The sequence below is a fragment of the Sturnus vulgaris genome, chromosome 16, assembly GCF_052056855.1.
Source record: "Sturnus vulgaris isolate bStuVul1 chromosome 16, bStuVul1.hap1, whole genome shotgun sequence".
Taxonomy (NCBI): domain Eukaryota; kingdom Metazoa; phylum Chordata; class Aves; order Passeriformes; family Sturnidae; genus Sturnus; species Sturnus vulgaris.
In genome coordinates, this window is record NC_142258.1 from 4,918,195 (window position 1) to 4,929,026 (window position 10,832).

Here is a 10,832-nt window from a genome sequence, read left to right on the forward strand (position 1 = left end):
GAGTTAAAACCCTCAGGAATTCATGGGCTTGTTCTTCTTTCCCATTAGGCCTCCAGCTCCTCTGGTGGGAAAATGCAGCTTCTGGAAACGGAGTTCTCACGAACCATCCGGGAGCTCATCGACCTCCACCTGCTGCGCCAGGACAGCATCCCAGCCTTCCTCAGCGCCCTCACCCTCGACCTCTTCAGCCGCCAGACCATGGCTTAGTGTCCCACTGCCAGCTGCCAGCCAGGCTTTGGCCCTTCTGGGCAGGACACTTGAGGTAGCAAGGAAAAATTCTCATGTCCACCACCCTTATTTTGCGGTATTGGGTTGCTTTTGTTTCGCAGGGAACTCCGTCTTCCTCCTTCTTTCATGCTGAGTCCCAAATCCCACCAATTCCTCAGAAAAGCATAATTTTCCTCCTGTGGGAGAGCAAGTCTAGTTCCATCCCAGAGCTCTCCTGTGCCAGGATCCAATCCCTGTCTTTGAACCATGTGTTCATCACTACCCAGATTCTCAGGATCTGTCTGGGAATACAGTGGGAACTGCTGGTTTGAGGAGCCCTAGCATCACCATTCACAGCTTTTACCAAAAGAATTCCCTAAATCTGGGCCATAACAGAGACAAGCCTGCATGAGGCTGGTGCTTCCTGCTGCTGCTGGTTGTCCTCTTCTATTGGGAGCCAAGGGCTTGCTCCCTGAGGACAGAGAGCCAGGGAGAGTCTCTTGCTTTTGCAAACATCTCATCACTCAGCAAGGTTGAAATTATTTTTAAGATATCAGTGACCTGAGTCTGCAATCACTCAGCAGACAAGCACAAGCATAAATGGCATTTGAAGCCCCTGTACCTGTGTTGACACCTTTGTGGCTCAGTCACTGCCTTGCTTTGGTTCCTCACCAAGACTTTAGGGCTCTTGGTTATCTCAGGACTGTAGAAAGTGGAAAGGAGCAGTTTGGGCTGTATTCAATGCTGGGGACTTTAGCCTGCTGCCTGCCACCACCCTGTGGGTATCTGTTTTGGGAGGTCTCCTTCCTCCTCCCTTCCATGGAGAGTGGTGCATCCCCAGAAGTCTCACATTTTGTGTTATAATGGATGTAGCTCTTCTGTGATAATAATAAAGTGTCACTTCCCAAACTGGGTGTATGACTCTTATTTGGGATGCACTCTGTGCCTTGCTGTGCTCTCCCACATGTAGAGGATGAGCACATCAGTGGTCTGATGTGTTTTGCAAAGGGAGGACATCATTATCTCTGTTTTTCCAGGCAATTCCAGGCAAGAATCATAGAATCATCAAAGGTTTGGGTTGGAAGGGACCTTAGAGATCATCTAGTCCTAACCCCTGCTGCCTTAAACCAAATCAGTTTGCTATAAACTTCTGTGTATGTTGATTTCCCCCTGATTTCAGCAGGAACACACTCCCTAGGCTTGGAGAAAAGGTAGCAGTGAGCAGGCTAGAAAGTTAGCTGAGATACTTGCAGTGACTGCAGGGTTGGCCAGGCTTGCTGGAGTCACTTGGAGACCTGTTGATGTGTCTAGAGGCATGGAAGGTGTCTGCTGTTGACCTCCTCTGCTGTTGATCAGAGGTAGAGGGACAAGCATGAGGTCTGGGGGGGCTGCAGCCCCCATCTCCCCAACTCCTCTCTGCGGGGAAGCGCAGCAGCAAAAGTTTGTCATTTTCTCTTCTGCCTGAAGAAGTCCCAGTGGAAGATGAATTGCTGGGCATGCTGTGCCAGGGGAAGGCTGCCTGATTCATATGCACGGCGTGGCACGGAGAGTCGCCTTCCCCAGTCATGGGGAAAATGAATCATGACGTCAGCCGCATTCAGCTCCGCCGCCAACACAATAGCAGATCCTGGCTGCCGCGGAAAATTTCTCTCCTGGCTCCTTGCAGGAGAAATGAAGTAATTAATAAGTTTACAATAAACCCTCTATCTTAGCAAAACACAGGTGAGGCGAGAAGCGATGCTGGAGAGCGACAAGGGAAAAACACGTTGTGCCCCTTGGAAAGTTGCCTCCCGAGAGTGGAAGGATAATAAGTTGGGAGAGAACACACAGTCGGCTTCCGAGACGCCTCCGGTGGGGAGGAGACATGAGTTACTGCTCTGCTCCCTGTTCTCCCAGCAAGACTGATTTGTTAACTCAGTTTAGTATGGCAGCATGGCTGGCAGAGGTGTGTGGTGAGGGTGGGTGCTTGACTGGATGTGCTGGTGTGGTGCAGCACCTGTCCATGGCTTGGGGAGCTGCTGGGTGACTGTCCTGCTTTGGCCAGCAGCATCCCTGCCCTCCTCGTGGCATTATGCTGCTGCACAGTGAGTTCAGTGGGCTCACATGAAACTGGGACTTTTGGGAAATTTGCCTTCTCTAAGGCTCACACATGGAAGCCTGGGAGTTGTTCATGTGGAGGTGTGACCATTGCAAAGCCACTTGGGTCACCTGTGGACCAGGAAAAAGATGAGGTGAGAGTCCCCAGTTTCTAGTTCCAACACTGATTTCAGGATGAAGGCACAGATGCAGCCTATGGCTGTACCTGATCCCTCGGCAGCTCCCATCTCTGCCACTGTCATTATCCTGCTTGTAGGAGCCATGAGGGAGCTGCAAGGAATAGCTGTGACACTGAATTTCACATGATTGCTCCCTCCTTTATGAGCTACATGGGCTCAACAGCCCATCAAAGGCACTGCCACCATATTCCTGCATTCCCTCTCCATAAGTGCAGCCCCCTGGGGCAGTGCAAAGAGATCCCAATTGTCACTACCCCAGGTGGTGAGGGTACAATTCCCATCTGGGTTTGGCTCACCACTTGCAAAGCTCCAGCCCTGTTTGTGGAAAATCCTTTTAGAAAATCTTGGGAGCTGGGTAATAAATTTGCAGTTGGTTGGAGGGGAGAGGCGGGAGCGCTCACAAGCGTGCGTGTGCTCGCTGGGTTTCCGTGCATGCTGGCTGGGTTTATGTGCTGTAGGCTGTGAAATATGATTTATTGGTGCATGGCTGCAGGATTCTGTGTGTGTGTGTGTGTGTGTGTGTGTGTCAAATACCATCTTGTTTGCAGTGTTGCCTGAAGCTTCCCTTCACTCAAACTGCTCGTGAGTCCCTGCTCTGCTACAAATCAGCCCTGTCCGTCTGTGTGCATACACAAACACCAAACAGGCACGGAGCTGTTGGGTACTGCCAAAAGTCAAGAAAGCAGCAGAGCTCTGGGCTAAGGCAGGTTTTACCAGATTTGTGCCTCTCCCAAGGGTACCTCTCTGAACCTGGAGCCTTTTGCTCTGCTTGGTGTCTCCTGGCTCTTGGTGTCATCATGTGTTGTTTGCATTGTCCTGGAAGTGCCCAATGCCTGAGAACGAACCAGGGAAATCGTTTTGGGATGAGCCATGAGAAGTTTGGATTTTGTAGATGTTAGTTTTGGATCTTCTCCATGTAACACTACAGGAGCAAGGGAAGGAGAAGGGGGAAGAGGGTTGGAGCCATGATGGAGGTGGGTACCTAGAGAGTGAAGGGCAGGAGCAGAGCAGGGGATGGGTGGAAGAAACAGGGCATGGATGGAAGGAGAAGCCACCTCCATTTCTGAACAGCTGCAGTGCCAGCCTTGCTGTCGGTTCTCCATTGCTCCCCTCTGCTCACTCCAAACACTGAGCAGCACCTGCCCTTTTCATTTCCCAGCCCAGCAGTGGGCTCAGAGGCAGCTGAGAGTGGTGTGAGTTGGGCTGACGGGCAGATGTGTCAAAATAAACCCCGGGGGGTGACAGGCAAGAGCCTTCCTCAGACATCACGGAGCTGATGCCAGACCCCATTGGGCTGCTGCTCAGGGTGGGAGAGAGCACAGCCCAGGCAGGATTGGTTCTGTTGGAGCTGTTCAGAGACTTTGGGAAAACAATGGTGGTGTCTATGCCAGGTGACTGTAGCTAAGGACAGGAGCTGGGGATGACAGAACAGGCTCTCTGTGCTGGTGTGAATCACATTCCTGCTGCCTGCTGTGACAGCAGATTCAGATTTAATAGCAGCGTTGCTAAAACTTGCATGATATTTAAAAGCTACAAAATGCACCCTCTCTGATCAGGGGAGGGGTATTAAATAAATAAATAAATAAATAAATAAATAAATAAAAAATCAGCAAAGCTTTTTCATGAAGACTTTTTTAAATATTAAAATCTCATCCTTCCCAACAGGAAAGCTTTTTCAGGCTAAGAGAAAAGACTGAACGGCATCTGATGATATCGCATTGACACAAGTGTCTAGAAAAATAGGGTAGGAATGTATGATCTGTTCTCAAAAAGGAACCATAGCTAATAGGAAATATGCTGATGCTACTTTAAATTTCTTGACTCAGGTTTGCTGCAAAATTGATGGAAATCTGTGTTGGAGCTTGGTTTCATTAAAACAGTTCATGGCTGCTTGGGGGTTTTCCAGTTTTTGTTTCTCTTTTGGAGGATTATTATTGTAAAATCTTTTGGTACTCTGGGAGTTTGCAGATGTTATTTGAAAGGACAGGGGAACGGTCTTTTATCTAAAAGAAAGGAGAGATTTTTGCTCCAGAAAGATCACTGGCTAAAGCCCAGCCCTGGACAGGCCATCCCAGAGGCCTCTCCTGTTCCTTCCACCCATGGTGTCTGTGTTTCCAGCCTTCCTTCTGTGCATGTTTTCCCTCAGAGCAAGTGCAAGGAACAAAACAGAAGAAAAATACACTTTAAAGAAAATGCTACCATGTAATTTAAGGACCACAAAGGTAGTTTTTTGCTGCTGGATGTCTCAGAAGCAACCCATGTCTTTGGTCCCCACCCAAACCACATTCCTCCACCAAAGCACATTGCTTTGGGTTGTGTCAGTTTTCTTTTGCTTCCCCAACATGGGATCAGGCCTCTACCAACCCCTTCATCTTCCTTGTGCTGTTTCCTGGCCCAGGCTCCAGTGCTGATGAGTTTATTAGTGTTGCTAATTTTACCTGATGCTGCTTCCTTCTCTTCATGACAGGTTACGTTTTTTTTTTTAACTCTCCAGCTGATTGATTGAGCTCTCTTTAATATTCCCTGTTTCACTTTAAATTCTCTTTGTTGACTGTTGCTTGTTGTGGTTCTGTTTTTTTTTCTTTAATCCTCCCACTGGCTGTTTTTCCTTCCTGGTCTTTCTAATGCTTCTTCATCCTGGAGCAAAGCCAGAGACCATCAGGAGGTCATTGAAACACAGACGGCTGTAGGATTTAAATAAGGACTGGATAATTTTATGACCATTAACAAGGCTCAGTGCTATGCAAGCCAAAGTAATAAGGGCAATCATATCTCATGGTTCGGGGAGCAAGTTGATTGCCTGCAGGGACTGAGAAGGTAATTCTGCATCCCTGACTCCCCCCAGAATATGATACAGTTGACAAGATGCACCAGGCAGGTCGAAGGGTTTGGCTAGAGGGTGAGAGCATTTCCCTTATCATCTCTGTTGTCACACTCCATTGATGTGATCAGAAACTTCTGGTATCAGCGTGGTGGGAAATGTTCTCCAGGCAGATGAAAGGCTCTGAAGTTTGGCAGATGAACCTTTCCTCTCAAGGAGCATCTGCTGAGTGACATTTGTGCTGTATGGTGGCAGATATTTCACTTTGCTGGCAGTGCCTGCTTCATCTGCCAGGCTGCTCCATAACCACTGCCAAGGAGTGACCTTCCTAAGAGAAATGCAGACCATGGATGTCACTTGGGCCCTTCATTTTGGAGGTGCCTCTCACTCCCCACTGACTGTGCACAGCCTTGTACTCAATGGGGTGATGGCAAATCCTCCTTCACCCCTCTCTGCAGCGTGGCTCTCCTGGCTCCTCCATGTGCCTGTGCCTTTCCTCACTTCATTTTGGGTTCGCCTGGCTCCTCTGTGTGCCTGTGCCTTTCCTCAGCTCGTTTTGGAGTCATGCTGCAGCCCCTGGCTGTGTATGAGATGGGCTCCTGCTCCTGCTCCTGCTGCTGTTGTGAGGCAGAGCTGCCCATGTGTGGTGTGCTCTGAAGTGACAGCTCCTCTTGCTGTGAGTCCTGGCAGAGGAGGGAACAGCCCTGGAGAGGATGGCAAGAAATGAACCAAATCCTTGGGGAGCTAAGCTGCTCATCCTGGCAGCTGAGCTGAGATGAGGAGGAGTGAGAAAAGCTCCCCAGATAGCACAAACCCTGGGTGGGTCTGTCCTACCAGTGTTGGGTGACTTTGGGTGAGTCTGTAGGCAATGCCAACGTTCTGGTTCAGTCTTGGAGTGTCCTGCACTGGCATCCTGGGCACTGAGCCCTGACCTGGGGGCAGAGCATCCCCTGTGTGATGTGTGCCACCCCAGCCATGGGAGTCCTCACCTGAGCCCACCAGGCTGTGCTGCTGTCCTGAGGGGAGGATTACAGCTCTGCTAAGGCACAAATTAACTTTGCAAACTCACTAGAAAGCACCAAGTGCAGAATAGATGCTGGGTATTTTAAGGACTGATTTTAAGAAGTCACTGTAGTGATCTCTTAAATTAACAGTCTATAGCATTGGGTTTTTTTCTAAATTACATGCAGGCAAAGCCTGGAGGCACGGGATGGTTGGTGGACAAGTTGAGAGTCACCAGCACTGACTGCCCAGCTCTGATGGGTGAGCACAAGGGAGGTTTGGGTGGTGTGGGCTGAGCTGTTTTGGCTGGCATCTCCCACCATATTCTGGCCACAGGCATGAGCAGTAGGTGTTCACATCCTGGTCAGTGTTTGCTCCCCAGTACGGCTGTGGAGCAGCAGTTTGTAGATGCCTCTGCAGTCTTGACATGTCTCTTCCCTGATGGCTTTGCCAGTGCAAAGGGAGCTGTCAGCAAACCTCCCCTCTGCCCCCCACACACAGAGAAAGTGTTCAAGGAAGATGAAAATCTCACCTGCACAGGATGCTCAGCTCTGGCAGATAAGGTGGTTTACAGGTTACTTTGAAACTCCAAGCATGTTCCTGATCCATGCAGGGACCCCACGACACCGACAGGACACCTCCAGCCTGGCTGCACCTCCTCTTCCTGGCTTCTGTCCTTAACAGAAGGAGGAGAATGGCTGATGGGACTGAAGCAGGTTTGTTCCCAAGGTAAGGAAAGCAGCAGGTCCCCCAAAAGCCACAGGCTCCTCACACACACCCTGTTTATAACACCACTGTTTCCTGGCTTCACAGTTAACTCAGGACAGTCCCCAGGTCCTGTAACCAGTGTTAAATGTAATGAATGATCTTGTCCTCCTTGTTTGTCTCCTCTTTAGTGTAACACTGTAATTAGCTTAATTACCAACAGATTCTTTTTTTTTTTTTTTGTAACTTAAAATGGAAATTAAATTTTGCACCAGGTTTTACAGGCTGTTAACGGGAATCGAATAATCAAGCCTGACTCCAAGTCCTTGAAAATGAGTATTAAAAAAGGTCTGAATTTGCATATTCATGTTTTTAATAGGGTTCAGAAGGTATATTTGCAACTGATGAAAAGGATTAATTAAGCTTAATTTGCATAGGAAGAACAGTTTAACCCCTTGCATCCTAACAAGGCAGATACTGACAATTTGAATTCCATGGTTTGATGCTGGAGAGACACACAGGCTGAGAGCAGTGCCCTGCAGAGCACCTTCCTTCCACTCCAGGAGTAGGAGAATCCAGGATCCCAGCATCATCCTGGCACAGTTGGTCCCCCTATGCCCCCAGCCACCTCCAGGTCTGGTCTCCATCTCTCTACCATGGTGGTTTGTGACCTGGATCTCCCACAGCATTGCCACCACATCAGGCTTTGAGCTAAACATGCTGCTCCTCCTGCTGTGAGCTGGGCTGGGCAGCTCTGACAGAGATTAAAGAAATCATTTCAGTGCAGCCAGCTCTGTCCCCTGAGCTGTTCACAGCTGGGCTGCCTGTAGCCAGCACGGGGTGGGAGCACCATGGCTGGTTGGGGCACCAAAACCTTCAACTCCTGATCTCATTTCCAATTTCCTTTTTCTCAGTGAGACTGATCCCACTCAGGGGTTAAAGGCTCTGTGGGAATGTCAGACCAGAGTGCTGTCCTGCTCCCAGCCTGTGACTGGTCAGCTGGTGACAGCATCCCAGAAGTCTGGGACTTGTGCATTTTCAGAAAAAGGGTCATAGAGCTACCCTGACTGGGGTGTTAGTGAGGTCACAGCCTAACTCCCAGTTGGCGTGGAGAAATCAGCAGGGTCTTGCACAGCTCTGCCCAGTTGTGATGTAAGAAAAACATAAGCCCTGCCCTTTCCGTGGTGGGGGGGTTGGAACTAGATGACATCTGAGATTCCTTACAACCCAAACCTTTCTATGGTTCTATATAACCCTCCCAAATCAATCTCTTCTCAGACTGGAAAGCAGAGTGGGAACGTTACGCTTCCTGGGGCCCTACAAAGAACAGAGCACAGCTTTGAGTCAGTGCCTGGATATTGCTAAAAAGTGGAAAAAATAAATAAATCAGGCATTCATTTTGCTTCAGCAGGTGGTGTGCTGCGTTCCCCTTGTAACGCTTTGGTGGCGTGTGTTGCTAATTATTTTTGGGGTGGAATTTGCTGCGCACAGCGCACGGGGTTCATTAGACAGAGATGGCTTTGAAGTGGCGTTCAGAATTAATGCTGGCATATGTAAATGTTTCTGTGCCACGGAAAAGCTGGCTATAAATGATGCGTGAGGTCCAGTGAGGGAGATGCCTGCTTTGTTTACACACACCCATCGGGCCTCGTTATTCCAGGAGCAGCAGAGGAGGATCGGCAGAGCCTGCACACACCCTGGAGCTGCTGCCGGCCTGCACTGAGACTTTCACAGAAGTTAACAAGGCTCTTTAGGGCACCGCATCCCAAACTGCCACCCGTCAGAAAGGTGTTTAAGCAACCCCTCAAGGCTGCTGCTGCCTCTGTGCTCAGTACTTTCCTCCACATGATGAGGAGGACACGTCCTGCACTGCAAATCATCCAGGTCCTGACCCGAATGCCTCCCTCAAGCAAAACTTGCCCCGGGCAGAGGCACTAAGGGGTAACGCTGGGGTGAGGAGTCCCTGCTCATCTTCTTCTGCTCTCACCTGGCTCATCCTCTCAGCAGAGGGTCCATAGAGCTGTGCTCACAGCACAGTTGAGGAATGTTTCACTTAAGAGGAAGAAAGCCTAAAGGAAGAGAAAGGAAAGAAAGCACAAAACCCATGAGCACAACCAACGCAGCAGGAGACAGTGCCTGGGGCAAAAAGCCAGAGAATTGTAAGATCCATCAACCCCTGTGTCCACCAAAGGCTTTTGATGATGGACCTTCTGCTGCTGGAGTGTCCCAGAAAAGCCAAGTTCAGCCCTATGCCCTGGAGGGGTGTATTTTATCCCAATAAATGCTTTCAGAGTTGAGTTCTTGTGCATCTCTCCTATAAAGCAGGACCCCTCTTGGTTCACCCAACAGTAGAGGTGGAAAAGTAACTCCCTAACATCTTCTAGGAGTTTGTCTCTGCTGCTGGGACTAGGATTGGGCAGGTCATGGGTGAACCATTGTCTTTTCCTGGTTGCTGTCCTGGCAGCGAAGAGTGAGCTGGAGACCTTGCACAGTCCAGTGGGACCCTATGGAAACATCCCTCTGGCTTGGGTGTGGGACACTGGAGCAGGTCTCTGAGAGACCTGAGCCCCAGCAAAGCAGGGTCTGGAGCATAACTTTCCCAAAACCAGGGCACTTGTATGGGGGTAGCTGAGCATCTGTGCAGCTCCGTGTCCCTGGAGTGATGAGGCCAGTGTTGTGGTTGATGTCTGAGCTGGACAGGCAAGAAACCATCACAAAGGGGGTGGCAAAACCAGTGCCTGCTTGTTTTGAGTGAGTGACTGTACGTGGGGCACAATGTGGAGCCTTTGGCAGTACCTGACATGCAATGGGTTTGTTGTTCTGGGACTGAACATGTGTCAGGCTGAACAGCTTCATCCTGACAAGCACCTCCTCTTCTTGGCTGCTTCCCTTTAGGCCTGACCAGGAGCAGCCCCCAGACCCCTGGCCACCCCCAGACAGCGGGGGGAGTGTGTGTGGGGCAGCTACTCGGGCACTTCTCTGCTCCTCCCGTGCTGCTGCCAAGAAAAGAGGCTGGAAATCACCAAGGTGCAAGTGTGTCATGTTTTCCCTGCCGAGTTTATGAAATCGCTTACACACCAAACACAAAAGCAATGGCTTGCTTTTTAAGTAAAAAAAATATAAAATACTTTCCTCTTCATTGCTGTCCAAAAGGCTGCCTGGTTCCCTCAGCCTCTGTGCTTGCCAAGGCCACAGGTGAGTTCTCTCCAAGCCCCAGTCTCCCACCTCATCCACGTACAGACAATGCCCTGCAGATTCCATATCCCTGCTGATGTGCACATGAGCAATTCCTGGGCTGGAGACACCAAGTGCTGGAACTGTTGGAAGCCTGGCTCCCATCCATGGCATGCTCCCCAGCCAGCCCTCCAGACAAACTCCCTGTCACAGGTCTGGTCTGGACAAACCCAAGGTGAGGAAGGAAGGAGCTGAGCACGAAGCTGTGACCAAGTGCTGAGAGGATTTTGTATTTTCCTACTTCCAACTTTACTGTTTATTTACAAACATGCTGGAGAGCAGCGATCACTTCCTCATGCCTTATTGAGAAGCTCAGCTGTGAAATAACTAAATGAACCATCTCTTTTTATTAGCCTTTGGACTGAGCAGAGGAGCAATCAGTTAATGGCTGACCAGTTTTTGAAGATGCTAAGCACATTACAAGAGCTAAGTATTATTATTTTCCCTGCAATGCTTTATTTTTCCCTCTGAATACTCAGTTTAAATAACCCTTTCAATTATATTATCTGGTTTCATGCATTCTGCTCAGATTAGAATTCACCCACCTCATTGGCTTCCAGGTCTCTCTAAGACTTGTCCTAACCTTT

The 10,832-nt window shown here is 49.5% G+C and overlaps 1 protein-coding gene and 1 long non-coding RNA gene across 8 annotated transcripts in view; one reads left to right on the forward strand and one right to left on the reverse strand.

Annotated features, from left to right (window-relative positions):
• MAD1L1 (mitotic arrest deficient 1 like 1) overlaps positions 1-1,116 on the forward strand; it is a 346,624-nt gene extending 345,508 nt beyond the window's left edge. For all 7 annotated transcript variants that reach the window (XM_014870221.2, XM_088174320.1, XM_088174317.1 and 4 more), the window contains one exon: positions 49-1,116. In XM_014870221.2, coding sequence (XP_014725707.2) covers positions 49-207 — 159 coding nt within the window. In that variant the 3' untranslated portion in view covers positions 208-1,116. The remainder of the gene's footprint in view (positions 1-48) is intronic.
• Positions 1,117-4,375: 3,259 nt separating this feature from the next.
• Positions 4,376-9,276, reverse strand: LOC148221886 (uncharacterized). Its single transcript, XR_015807173.1, has 3 exons — positions 8,999-9,276; positions 6,839-6,977; positions 4,376-5,167 (listed from the first exon to the last, which is right to left on the reverse strand). It is a non-coding gene; the product is annotated as an uncharacterized LOC148221886 (long non-coding RNA).
• Between the last annotated feature and the right edge of the window lie 1,556 nt (positions 9,277-10,832).